Source organism: Blennius ocellaris, assembly GCF_963422515.1.
Source record: "Blennius ocellaris genome assembly, chromosome: 3".
Taxonomy (NCBI): Eukaryota; Metazoa; Chordata; class Actinopteri; order Blenniiformes; family Blenniidae; genus Blennius; species Blennius ocellaris.
The window spans coordinates 2,702,990-2,717,550 of record NC_137652.1 but is presented as its reverse complement, the minus strand read 5'-3'; the positions used below and the strand labels follow the sequence as shown (position 1 = coordinate 2,717,550).

Sequence of the window (14,561 nt, the reverse complement as noted above, 5' to 3'; positions counted from 1 at the left end):
TGGAGCCCTTGAGCCAGGGTGGCTCCTGCAGGTTCTGTTATTTCCCGCCAGCTCACCCCTCAGCTCTCAGCGCCACCTAGTGGACAAACATCTGGAGGCAGCACAGCGTTTGACTTTTTATTTCTACACATAGGTGAGGTGTTACACACACACACACACACACACACACACACACACACACACACACACACACACGGTATATCAGGTTTTGTCTACAGAGTATCACTACAAGGACACAACTTTTCTAAATACTTTTCTGTGAAACGGGAAGAAAAATACCAAGATTTGAATTGAGCTACACAAGTACATAAATACTTCATTGAAGTGAAGTTAAAAAAAAAAAAAATGCTTCCGGACGACAGTAAAACAAAACTTTCATTATATTAACTTTTATCATTGTTCAAAGTCAAAAACTGAATTATTTGTAGATTTTAATGAAAAATACATTTAATTTTTAAAAAAAACAAAAAAAAACAACATATACTCCATAAACTTCACTTTTGAAACATTTATTTTTTCAAACAAGAACAGGAAGGTTCCAGGTTTTGGTTCCTCATCCCAGCACATTAATTATTTCCCAACGTGTTTCTCAAGATTTCAATCAAACAAGCAAACAAACATCAACAGTAAAATCGAAACTATTTGGCAGGAAAGATTAGAAATTCTTTAATGAACAAAATCCACACACTGATCCAACATGGAGATTCTGACAAACGCGGTTCCTTTAAAAGGAAAGAATCAGGTTTTCTATCGATTTCTTTCCAGGAGGAAACCTTCTCATGAAGAAACGATCTTCCAAATACAACCGGCCTCACCTTTTGTCCCTGTTTTATAAAACACAAGCCGAGACGATGTTTGTTCTTTAGGATCCTTGAAGGATGTGGAAGAAGGTTATTTTAAATACTTTCCCATCCCTCTGGAGATTCCAGCTCATTGTGAACGCGTGAAAAGCCGCAGACAAAACATTGTTGTTTTGGTTTTTCTCATTTGCTTTGTCTCACTTGTCGAATTGAAACTGAAGACAATTTGTTCACGTTCAGACAGTTTGGTATGATTCTGTACAATTAGGAGATAAAATAAGTGTCTTCTACCGTTTTGAACTATTTTAACTATTGTAATCTGAGTTTGTGATCAAAGCTCATTTCTACTGTGTTTTCATTCTAGTATTCACGTGTAAAGTGATGCACATAGATATCATATTCTGCAGAACCAGACCCAGAGGAGGAGGAACCTGCAGAACCAGGCCTAGAGGGGGAGGAACCTGCAGAACCAGAGGAAGAGGAGGAGGAACCTGCAGAACCAGATCCAGGGGAGGAGGAACCTGCAGAACCAGGCCGAGAGGAGGAGGAACCTGCAGAACCAGAGGAAGAGGAGGAGGAACCGGCAGAAACAGAGGAAGAGGAGGAGGAACCTGCAGAACCAGAGAAAGAGGAGGAACCTGCAGAACCAGGCTCAGAGGAGGAGGAACCTGCAGAACCAGAGGAAGAGGAGGAGGAACCTGCAGAACCAGGCCGAGAGGAGGAGGAACCTGCAGAACCAGAGGAAGAGGAGGAGGAACCTGCAGAACCAGAGAAAGAGGAGGAACCTGCAGAACCAGGCCCAGAGGAGGAAGAACCTGCAGAACCAGGCTCAGAGGAGGAGGAACCTGCAGAACCAGACCCAGAGGAGGAAGAACCTGCAGAACCAGGCTCAGAGGAGGAGGAACCTGCAGAACCAGGCTCAGAGGAGGAAGAACCTGCAGAACCAGAGGAAGAGGAGGAGGAACCTGCAGAACCAGGCCCAGAGGAGGAGGAACCTGCAGAACCAGGCTCAGAGGAGGAGGAACCTGCAGAACCAGAGGGAGAGGAGGAGGAACCTGCAGAACCAGGCCCAGAGGAGGAGGAACCTGCAGAACAACAGCAGAGATCAACAATCAACAAACAGGTACATCTACATACAGATTTCTGAACTGTGATGGTTTATTAGTGATTAAAGGTTCTGAAGCAGGAACGACACTAAAGTGACTGTAAAATGTTTATTTTTATCATCAGGGATTTTGGACGTTAATCTCCTGTGAAGGTTTCTGCTACACAACAAACTCGTCCGACCGTTTTTAATTCTTTCATTTATCCTGTGGGATTTTTTCAGAATAAAGCTGTTGATTGGGAGATCGCTCTTCATACATATTGAATATATTAAATGAGAAAGTATTATTATTATTATTATTATTAATAAAGTATCCTCCTTGTACCGACACAGTTCGGTCAGTGGAGAATCTCTGCTTTTCAAAAACACGGCGTTGATGAGAGCCTGAACATCTGGCACATTTGAATTAATCATCTGGAGTGTAGCTGTTGTTGAAACCCGAGTGGCGGACGTGCCGAAAGCTCTTCTTTTTATTAAATACGCTATGTTGGTACGCGGCGCGGGGAAATGACACGTTTCGCCGTGCGGCGCCGGGCTTGAGGACGTCGTCTGGTGTCGTCTGGTGTCGTCTGGTGTCGTCTGGTGTCGTCTGGTGTCGTCTGGTGTCGTTCGTTTGGTGTCGTCTGGTGTCAACTGGTGTCAACTGGTGTCAACTGGTGTCGTCTGGTGTCGTCTGGTGTCATCTTGTGTCGTCTGGTGTCGTCTGGTGTCGTCTTGTGTCGTCTGGTGTCGTCTGGTGTCGTTCGTCTGGTGTCATTCGTCTGGTGTCGTCTGGTGTCGTTCGTCTGGTGTCGTCTGGTGTCGTTCGTTTGGTGTCGTCTTGTGTCGTCTGGTGTCATCTGGTGTCGTTCGTCTGGTGTCGTCTGGTGTCGTTCGTTTGGTGTCGTCTTGTGTCGTCTGGTGTCATCTGGTGTCATCTTGTGTCGTCTGGTGTCGTCTGGTGTCGTCTGGTGTCGTCTTGTGTCGTCTGGTGTCGTCTGGTGTTGTTCGTCTGGTGTCATTCGTCTGGTGTCGTCTGGTGTCGTCTGGTGTCGTTCGTCTGGTGTCGTCTGGTGTCGTTCGTTTGGTGTTGTCTTGTGTCGTCTGGTGTCGTTCGTCTGGTGTCGTCTGGTGTCGTCTGGTGTCGTCTGGTGTCGTCTGGTGTCGTCTGGTGTCGTCTGGTGTCGTCTTGTGTCGTCTGGTGTCGTCTGGTGTCCTCTGGTGTCGTCTGGTGTCGTCTGGTGTCGTCTGGTGTCGTCTTGTGTCGTCTGGTGTCGTCTGGTGTCGTCTGGTGTCGTCTCACGCGACGAAGAGGGTGAACGAGTCTCTCCGTGACGTCAGGCAGCACAAGTTTCATTATAAAACTGGCGTCAACATCCAGAGTTCCCTCTAATTCAATGTCCTCGTCTCGTAACCTCAAGGCCTCCGCCGGGCCGCTGGGGCCAGCGTCGTCACGGCAACGGCACACTTGACTTTTCCCTTTCAATAAATGTAGTAAAGATGAGTAATCGTCTCCCTGTCGGTGCTGAACAGCCTCATTAAATCCCTGTTTATTGTCCATCCTCACATCCTCCTCTCCCGTCGCGTGTTCCTGCTCTGCCTCGTCTAGAAAACGACTGACAGTCATGAAGCGTCTGTAGGACGAGTTACCAACCGACCAACATGTGTTACTCTTTGTTTCCCCGACAATTAGGCGAATGAGACCAAAATTGTGACGTGAGGCTGATATAACAGGCAAAAGCAGCAAGTTGTACGACTTGTTGAAATTTAATTAATCTTGCAGTACAAGTTTGCGCCACAAGGTGGTGCGTTGAGTCATTTCAAGAAGCGACAGGAAGAATGGTGATGACAACAAGCTGTTGTCTTCCACACCGTCCACACTGAGGTTAAACATGGAGTTCCACAGGGTTCCATCTTAGGTCCTATACTTTTCACCTTATACCTGCTTCCTGTTGGGAATTTTTTATTTTTTTTTTAAACTCCATTAACTTCCACTGCTCTGCAGATGATCTATTTATCTATGAAACCTTGCGATAATAACCAGCTTTCTAAACTAGAACTTTGTTTTGAAGATATAAAGGCTTGGATGAGCCGTAATTTCCTGCTTTTATTAAATTTGGCCCAAAACATCTGAGAGAGAAATTATCTAAAGATATCGTCACACTGGACGGTTTTACTTTGACCTCCAGTACCAGTGTGGGGATCCTGGGAGTTACTTTTGACCAGGACTCATCCTTTAAGTCACACACTAAACAAATCCGCAGGGCTGCCATTTTTCACCTGTGGAATATTTCCAAAATTAGAAACATGCTGACTCAGCGTGATGCCGAAAAACTAATCCATCATTTGTCACTTGGAGAGTAGACTATTGTAACTCCCGATTATCAGGATGTCCAAATAGCTGCTTAAAAAGTCTTCAGTTGATTCAGAATGCTGCAGCGAGAGTCCTGACAAGAACCAGCATAAGAGATCACATCACTCCAATACCAACCTGTCTTCATTGGTTAAATCTAGAATGGATTTTAAAATCCTTCTTCTAACTTATAAAGCTCTTAACAACCAGGCTCCATCATATCTTAAAGATCTATTAGTCCCGTATCTCCCCAGAGGTTCCTTGGTTTTCTATAAGTAGAAGCTGTCAGGTTCCTCTGATGTGGAACCAGATCCCAGGTTCAGTTCTGAAACAGTCTCTACTTTTAAGGCCAGACTCAAAACTTTTCTATTTACTAAAGCTTACAGTTAGGGGCTGTTTCTAAACACCCCCCGCCCCGCCCCGCCCCCACCGCCCTCTCCACCCGAACCTCTCTTTGCCCAGCTGCACCTCCACAATCTGTCCACGAAAATTAAAAACAAAACACAAGACTAACCACGACCTTGGTGGCGTCCATCAACGACCTCGAACCAGTAGGATTTAATGCAGACGCAGACGTCACGCAAATGGACACACACACACACACACACACACACACACACACACACACACGGGCAATTTCCGCGCCACACGCTCACCTGACCCGCCCCCTTTCTCCACTCTCAGCCAATCACAGGCCAGCTCGTTCGTTCAGGTGACACAAAAGAATCGGAACAAACAAACATCATCAGCAAACTTTATCGTTGCAACAAGAACACAGCTGCACAGATGTTACACCATTTTTTGTAAATGAAAATAAAAATCTCGATGCAGTGTAATTAACAACCACTACATCGAGAGTTCAGACCTCAAACACCAAACAGACAATCATCATCAGTCACCATGACCCGTCACAATAAAACGACTCGTCGGTTGTTGTGGTTCAGAGCGAAGGCAGCAGTTATTTTATCACTTTTTTTTTTTTTTTTTTTTTTTTTTTTGCTCCATGTTTCATCGCTATTAGTCACTTTGGCAGTAAACATGAATAATGCACTGGTAATAACAGGAAGTAGTAAGATCAAAGGTTAATGCAGCACTGCCGCAATTGGCTGAGTCACAAAAAATATACAAATACATGTTTTATTGTTGTGTTTATTAATTAAGCAGGCAGCAAGTTACAATCTTTACACATAAAAAAAAAAAAAAAAAAATCTAAATAAACCACTGAAATAAAATCCCCTTTGTTGTGGGTGCTGTGGAGGCGCTTTGGTTAGCCTAGGGGGCGCTGCAGCACACCCAAGGCGCCGCCTGAGTACAACAACTACATCAAGTGGTAAATAAGTACCAGTAATTGTAACAACGTGATAATAAAACCACAAGTCAGATTTAAATACAGCAAAGACTGAAGATCAAAGGTTGTACCGACATGGTGCAGGAGGCAGGATCAGCAGAGATTTTTAATTTTCATGTTGAGACGATGGGGGGAGGGGGGGGGGTCTAACTTAGTTGCTTTTAAAAACAATAAGTAAAGTAACTAAGTTACTTTTTAAAGGAGTAAGTAGTAATTGGACATGCAGTAAAGTGTGAGGTAACCTGGACTCACAGTCAGTCAGTGGGCGGCGGCCTGCAGAGCCGCTGCAGCATGTGGAGGCTTCTGATTGGCTGCTGCAGGCTGGTTTATATTGACTCTTAACGTTCGACTCCGAGTTTACATGAGAAACATTTTAATAATTTCCTCCTCCTCCTTTTCCCTCTTTTTCTGTGTGTGTGTGTGTGTGTGTGTGTGTGTGTGTGTGTGTGTGTGTGTGTGTGTGTGTGTGTGTGTGTGTGTGTGTGTGTGTGTGTGTGTGTGTGTGTGTCTTCGGTAGTTGCCAGTAGTTCTTTACCAAATGTAGTATTTCAAATTCTTTCTGGATGGTCTGGATTGGTGAGGAGGTGATGAGGTGGTGAGGTGAGGAGGTGGTGAGGTGAGGAGGTGAGGAGGTGGTGAGGTGGTGAGGTGAGGAGGTGGTGAGGTGAGGAGGTGAGGAGGTGGTGAGGTGAGGAGGTGAGGAAGTGGTGAGGTGAGGAGGCGAGGAGGTGAGGAGGTGGAGACTTTGAAGGAGCCACATCCACCTTCTAACTGCTCTCCGGTCTGCTCTTCTAACTGCTCTCCTGGCTGCTCTCCTAACTGCTCTCCTGGCTGCTCTTCTAACTGCTCTCCTGGCTGCTCTTCTAACTGCTCTCCTGGCTGCTCTCCTAACTGCTCTCCTGGCTGCTCTACTAACTGCTCTCCTGGCTGCTCTTCTAACTGCTCTTCTAACTGCTCTCCTGGCTGCTCTCCTAACTGCTCTCCTGGCTGCTCTCCGGTCTGCTTTTCTAACTGCTCTTCTAACTGCTCTCCTGGCTCCTCTCCTAACTGCTCTCCTGGCTGCTCTCCTGGCTGCTCTTCTAACTGCTCTCCTGGCTGCTCTCCTAACTGCTCTCCTGGCTGCTCTCCTGGCTGCTCTTCTAACTGCTCTTCTAACTGCTCTCCTGGCTGCTCTCCTGGCTGCTGTCCTGGCTGCTCTTCTAACTGCTCTCCTGGCTGCTCTCCGGTCTGCTCTTCTAACTGCTCTCCTAACTGCTCTCCTGGCTGATCTCCTGGCTGCTCTCCTGGCTGCTCTTCTACCTGCTCTCCTGGCTGCTCTCCTGGCTGCTCTCCTGGCTGCTGTCCTGGCTGCTCTTCTAACTGCTCTCCTGGCTGCTCTCCTGGCTGCTGTCCTGGCTGCTCTTCTAACTGCTCTCCTGGCTGCTCTCCTAACTGGTCTCCTGGCTGCTCTCCTGGCTGCTGTCCTGGCTGCTCTTCTAACTGCTCTCCTGGCTGCTCTCCTAACTGCTCTCCTGACTGCCCTCCTAACTGCTCTCCTAACTGCTCTCCTGGCTGCTCTCCTAACTGCCCTCCTAACTGCTCTCCTAACTGCTCTCCTGACTGCTCTCCTGACTGCTCTCCTAACTGCTCTCCTGGCTGCTGTCCTGGCTGCTCTTCTAACTGCTCTCCTAACTGCTCTCCTGACTGCTCTCCTAACTGCTCTTCTAACTGCTCTCCTGGCTGCTCTCCTGGCTGCTCCAGTCCAACCTGCCCTGCCACACTGAGCAGCTCCTCGTCAGTCTAATTACAATGTGAAACTCAAGCATGCAGAGGAGGAGCAGTGAAAATACTGCAGATTCATTATCGACCTCCAGCATCAGACGAGTCACTGAGTTTCCTAACGACTCAGAGACGGAATCAACAAACTTCCTCTTGTCTTCAACCGACTGGTCACAACGAGTCGACATGACTGAAGTGGAACCCGGGTTCCCTCAGCGGGCCGCTACCAGCAACTTCATTCAGTTTGCTGAAACCACATTATGTTGATAGACGTAACGACGTAGTGATGGACATTTAATGAAATATTTTTTATGGATAACAGATAAAAACATTCCAGATGTATGACATCTGTCAGATGGGTTAAGTAGAACATGACCAGAAAACCAATGTGCTTCACAGGGCAATAAGTAAATAAATAGATAAATAAACAAACACATAAATACATACATACATACATGCTTAAATACATAATACATAAACAGATAAAATACATAAATAGATAGATAAATAAACAAACAAATGCATAAATATATACATACATACATACTTATATACATAATACATAAATAGATAAAATACATAAATAGATAGATAAATAAACAAACAAATGCATAAATATATACATACATACATACTTATATACATAATACATAAATAGATAAAATACATAAATAAATAGATAAATAAACAAACAAATGCATAAATATATATATATACATACATGCTTAAATACATAATACATAAATAGATAAAATGCATAAATAAATAGATAAATAAACAAACAAATGCATAAATAAATACAGAAATACTTAAATACATAATACATAAATAGATAAAATGCATAAATAAATAGATAAATAAACAAACAAACACATAAATACATACATACATACATACTTATATATACATAATACATAAATAGATAAAAATACATAAATAAATAGATAAATAAACAAACAAACACATAAATACATACATACTTATATATACATAATACATAAATAGATAAAAATACATAAATAAATAGATAAATAAACAAACAAACACATAAATACATAAATACATACATACTTATATATACATAATACATAAATAGATAAAATACATAAATAGATAGATAAATAAACAAACAAATGCATAAATATATACATACATACATACTTATATACATAATACATAAATAGATAAAATACATAAATAAATAGATAAATAAACAAACAAATGCATAAATATATATATATACATACATGCTTAAATACATAATACATAAATAGATAAAATGCATAAATAAATAGATAAATAAACAAACAAATGCATAAATAAATACAGAAATACTTAAATACATAATACATAAATAGATAAAATGCATAAATAAATAGATAAATAAACAAACAAACACATAAATACATACATACATACATACTTATATATACATAATACATAAATAGATAAAAATACATAAATAAATAGATAAATAAACAAACAAACACATAAATACATACATACTTATATATACATAATACATAAATAGATAAAAATACATAAATAAATAGATAAATAAACAAACAAACACATAAATACATACATACTTATATATACATAATACATAAATAGATAAAAATACATAAATAAATAGATAAATAAACAAACAAACACATAAATACATAAATACATACATACTTATATATACATAATACATAAATAGATAAAAATACATAAATAAATAGATAAATAAACAAACAAACATAAATAAATACATACATAGATTCATGAAAAGGTCAATAAATAGATAGAGAAATAAATACATACATACATACATAGATGGATAAATAAATAAATATAATTTATTCAATAAATAAGATATAAAAGATTATGAGAATCAGAATCAACAACCCAGTTCATAGTTTTTCAGCTTCATGAATATGAAGTAGAAAAGGTTAAAATGTTGTCCTATTTTATAAAAGTCCTGTCAGGAAGCGTTTTTTTTCTCCTTCCATTTCCCGTTGAAAGATGGATTTATCATGGTTCATGGATCTCGGTCAGTTTGATCGGTTGAACGAGAAGAGCTACAGAAAAAGATCAAACGTCACCGGACGACGGCTCGTGTTCACACTTTACCGACGTTCTGCCTTCTTGAAGGTCGTTTTAGTTCCTCAACGTCAGCTCAAGCTGAACTATACGTCAACAACCCGAGATCACTGAGCAGCTGATTACACTTAATTAAATATAAAATCACAGTGTGTGATTCATGCTGCCATTCAACTCAGGACATTGAAGAAGATTTAAATCAGCGGGGTATTAGCGTGATTCACGAGTCGGTCCGGTTCTCCCTGTAGCGGCAGAACAAGTCCTTGAAAGCACACGTGTCACATCAGGTTGGGCTTTGTGTCGCCGCCGAGGCCCAGGGACTTCCTGAAACGGCCTTTAAAGTCACTTCACGTTGGACACGTGTTCCTAATGAATTGGCCAGTGGGGGTTCGTCCATTCTCCCTCTGAGTCACAGCAGCAGGATCAGACTCTGTCGGTCAACAGTCTTTTCTCAGTTAAACTGCTTTATGTTTAAACTGCTTTATGTTTGAACTGCGGCCTGTCACCGCCACGCATTCAACTGCTCTCCTTTCTTCACTTCCACCGCGCTTATATTTTTTAGTATGTCGATATCTAATCGTGTATAAAGCAAAAAAAACATATTTTACTTACTCAACAATCCTGTAAAAGTACGTCTGTATCAGTTTGTGCTGCAACTAAAGGCGGAATTATCACAAGTTATAAAAACTAATTGAATGTACAGCCCAGTAAGGGGATGTTGAGGGCACTGATAGGGGGTGGTTGTAGTTTTAGGTGTGAAATATTTTAGTAATCTAGATAATAAGACAGAATAGAGGAAGGGTGGATAAGCAGGTTGTTTCTCCCTAATAGACAGCGAATATACATTATAGTTATTAATTATTATTATTATTATTTACATTTTTTATAGTAGTAGTAGTAGTAGTGGTGTTATGATTAATAATAATATTTTCTCATTATTATTTGGAGAATTATGTATTTTTTGTCTTTTATTTGTAAGATTGTTCGAAAAAAAGATACACCAGCCAATCAATCTTATCGTGTGTGTGTGTGTGTGTGTGTGCGCGTGTGCGTGTGTCGTCTCGTGTCTTTCACTTCCAGGTGCAGCTCGCGCTCTGGTCCACTCACATTTCAACACGAACGGCTTCGGGCTCCATAAAAGCGCATGCGCAGTGCAGCCGACCCCCCGGTTCCTTCCTTCCTGCGCGCGGTGCCACGTTAGTAGCGGCAGACACAAACTAGCAGCCCCGCTACCAGTCCCGACATCATCACCAAGCCGGGCTCCGACTCCTCCACCGTTCTTCCCTCCCCCCCGGACCGTCACCGAACCGTGCCCCGCCGCCGCCGACCCTCCGACTCTCTCGCCTGGAACAAGCTCCCCGACGCCGCTGCTATGCTCAAGCTCCTGCTCGTATGCGCGCTGGCCGCGGCCAGCCGGGCTGACGTCCCCGAGGAGGAAGACGTGTTGGTGCTGAAGAAGAGTAACTTCGACGAGGCGCTGCAGGCTCACCCCGACATCCTGGTGGAGTTCTGTGAGTATCCGCGCCGTCCGTCCCGGGCACCGGGAGCCCTGCGCCGGCAAGAAGCCCGCTCACAGAGAGCCCTCGTCGGTCACAGGGAGAGCCAGAGAGCCCCTCAGCTCCTTGGCCCCTCCTGGCTCTCCCTGTGACCGACGAGGGCTGCTGGTGGCCCCGCGTACTGGGCACGCTGTCAGGGCCTCTCCTTCACCCCCTCCCCGGGGTCTCCTCTCGGCTCCCCCCGGCCTCACCCTCCCCGTTCCCCGCTGCTAGGCTAAGCTAACCCGCTAAACTTTGGAAGTTGCTGTTAGCCGCTAGCCGTTAGCTCAGTTCTGCAACCGTGTGTCACTTTCTCTGACCCGGAGCCGCAAAACGTTCAACCCCGGAGCTCTTTTCTCTCTTTTGTCGCGTTTTTTTAAAAAAAATTTTGCGGTTAAGAAACAACAACAACAATCGACTAGCTATAGCATCCCTAAGTGACGTCAGCTCCCAGCAACTTCTTTGATCCATGAAATCTGCAGCTTGAATTAAAAAAAACCCAAAACAAAACCAGAATAAGTGTCAACGACGCGTTTCAGTCCAGTGTCTGGCTTCATTCGTGTGTTTTTAAAGGTTCCATAGCGGGTTGGTTGGTTTCTATGGCCTGCGGTGGTTTCAGGTGGAACTTTCACCTCGAATCGTTTCACTTTCACCCAGGAGGGAGAAAGTTTGGAGTCTGGACTCGTTTTGCAGACTCGTTCTGATTCTTTGTCCAGCAGCTCCGTGACTGGGCTCTGTTGTCTATTTGTTTATATCCATGTGTTTATCTGTATGTGTGTATATATAGAGAGTGATTTGGATGACGTGTTTGGACTGGAGGAGGGTCGCTCTCTCCATAGTGTGTGTGCGTGTGCGTGTGTGTATGTGCTGCTAGGTTGACGTGTACTTCTAGAATTGCTCAGCATGTTGACCTGCAGGATCAGGAAGTTCCTTGTTTCTCTGTCGTCTTATTAAAAGGTGATGCAACTCAGGGCAGGTCTGTCTTTGATGTGTCATCGCTGGTCACGTGACTGCGCCTTTGATTCATTGATGGTTTTCAAACTGTCGTTTTAAAATGTGATTTTTTTTTTTTTTTTAACCCCCCCCCCCAAACGTGCGAGTCACTTTCACCTGCAAACCAAACGTGACCCAACCACATCAGAAACTGAGTAAACAAAAAAGATTTTACTACAAAAAGCAAACAGTGGTTCCATTAATAAGTCCTTATCTGGATTTCAGACACTGGGCGGGAACGATTTGACAGTATTTGTTTTTGGTGTGGCTGAGAATCAAGTGGCACAAATGAGTTGAAGTCGCTCAGTTTCTCTGCTTTCCCAGTTTTTAAACTTTCTGCACCTTGAAAAGTCTGTTAAGCGCCGGCAGTGTTGAGTATCGGTGTTAAATCCGCTTTAATGCATCGATATTTGTCACGTTGTTCCTTCATGAATTCAGTTCGACTGATCGCCTCAGCTTTTACGTGAAAACTACCAACAGGAACCTTAAACGCCGTGTTCGCTACAGTCTTTGGGGAAGATCTTTATTTTCTAATATTGACAAATAAAGTCTCATTTAGTCCAAATAGTCTTTTTTTTTTAAATGCTGCTGATAAACATTCTGACATCATCAATACTCGTCCACAATGAATCCTAACATGTGATCTTTATCATTGTCATCCAAACCGCTTTAAGTTAAATATTATGATCTAAATGTGTTGGTTTCCGGTCAGAAAATTATTAAAAGTGAAGTTTTATCAAAAATGAAATTAGGCTTTTAATACATTTTATCATATTGAAGCTGTTTTGTTGTAGTTTTTGAACCGCGTAGTAAAGTAAAGCTTTAGAGCTCCTCCAGCATCAACTTCCACTGAAAAAAAAAAAAAAAAAAAAGTTTCAGTTGTCGGTTCTGTTGGATCTGATGTGTGTGTGTGTGTGTGTGTGTGTGTGTCCAGACGCCCCGTGGTGCGGCCACTGCAAGGCCCTGGCTCCGGAGTTCGCCAAGGCGGCCGGCATGCTGAAGGCCGAGGGCTCGGCCCTCCGTCTGGGTAAAGTGGACGCCACCGAGGAGACGGAGCTGGCCCAGGACTTCGGCGTGCGAGGGTACCCCACCATCAAGTTCTTCAAGGGCGGAGACAAGGACTCTCCCAAGGAGTACTCCGGTGAGTGACAACGCTTCCTGTGGCGCCGAAGCCTTGAGACGCTTTCTCAATGAAGATTTAGTTCTTTTCTTTTGTGTGGCGGGGTTTTAATAGTGAACCTGCTTGATCCAAGTGTTTGTCTTCTGGACTGAACGAGACCCTGAAGAGTCAAACGTTAAGTTTTTTTTATTTAACCACAAAAGTTGAGATTAAAAACGTCTTTTTCAAGGAAGTCCTGGCAAAAAAACCGCAAAACAATTAACAGAATCACCAAAATATGTCCTGAATATCGATTTGTCCTTTAAAAAAATGTTATATTCTTGATTTGAAAGTTTTGTTTTTGGCTTATAAAATGTAAAAAGAAAAGGGCTTGAGTTTCTAATTAATGTCCATGTTGACTTCAGTTTATATTTTCCTTTGTTTTCTGTTTTCGCCGCCCGTCACTAGCTGGTTGGATTGACGGACGGCTGAAGCCCGGAGCGTTCCTTCTTTACTCAGAATAGTGATTATCTGACCTATCAGAGTTCCCCTCGTCTAAAGCATCTAAAAACTAAATGTATTGGAAGGGATGAGGGCGATTATTTCTAATTGTGAAGCTTTAAACGAGCATCATTAAGCAAACAATCCAGATGAATGTAGATTATATTGGATTAATCGTCGTCGCTGTTGTGCAGCAGAACTTTGGATTGAAGGTTGTCGATAAAAGTTGCTCCATTTTATTTGAGAATTTAAAAAAAATAAAAAATCTTTCTGCTTTACAAACTTTTTCAAAACTTTTTGTCAAATAAAGTTTTTTTCCCCCATAAATATCCAGTTATTTATTGTAATGGAACATTTATTCAATAGGAAGTCGTTAAAAAGTCTCGTGACTTGATGATTGGAGTTCGTTAAGAAGCTCCGACGACTCGACTTTAATCTCGTTGGAAATAATTAAGTTTTACAATAATTCTACCACACAAACTGACAAAACTCTGAAATCAGATGAATATTTGATCCCGATAAAAAGTGTCCTAAAATCCAACCACGTGCTTTAAAAAATACATAATATTGAAGAAGCCAGAAATCTATTTTCTTTCGTAAAATTGAACTTCTAGTCCCTAAAATGCGAAAACAAATGAAAAAAGGAAAAAATATTAGTGTTTTCTGCTTTATAGATATATTTAGATTAGTTTGTGGACTTTTTTCAAATAAAGTCAAAACGTGCATGAAGAAGTTTCAACAGGTTTTCCTCACTGAACGGATCAATTTAGAGCTTTAAAGGTTTGATCACGTTATTTCTGTTAATCCATTCACATATAAATCCTAATAACTTGACTGTGACTCGGTTATTTGGCTGAAACTGAACATTTTTGCTGAAAAGTAATTTCCAGTCTCGTAAAACTTCTCGTCCGCCTGCAAGCGGAAATATTCAACTTTAAAGTTTGGAAGCTTCAGGCAGCGAATGTTGAATAAATGTATAATTACCATTTTAATTGCTGAACT

The 14,561-nt window shown here is 42.3% G+C and overlaps 1 protein-coding gene across 1 annotated transcript; it reads left to right on the top strand.

Annotated features, from left to right (window-relative positions):
• Positions 1-10,569: 10,569 nt before the first annotated feature.
• On the top strand, positions 10,570-13,108 carry p4hb (prolyl 4-hydroxylase, beta polypeptide; the record flags this gene model as incomplete). The annotated part of the gene is made up of 2 exons (XM_080520896.1): positions 10,570-10,942; positions 12,894-13,108. The coding sequence occupies exons 1-2, from the start codon at positions 10,804-10,806 to the stop codon at positions 13,106-13,108; spliced, it is 354 nt and encodes a 117-aa protein (XP_080377022.1). The 5' UTR covers positions 10,570-10,803.
• Positions 13,109-14,561: the final 1,453 nt, after the last annotated feature.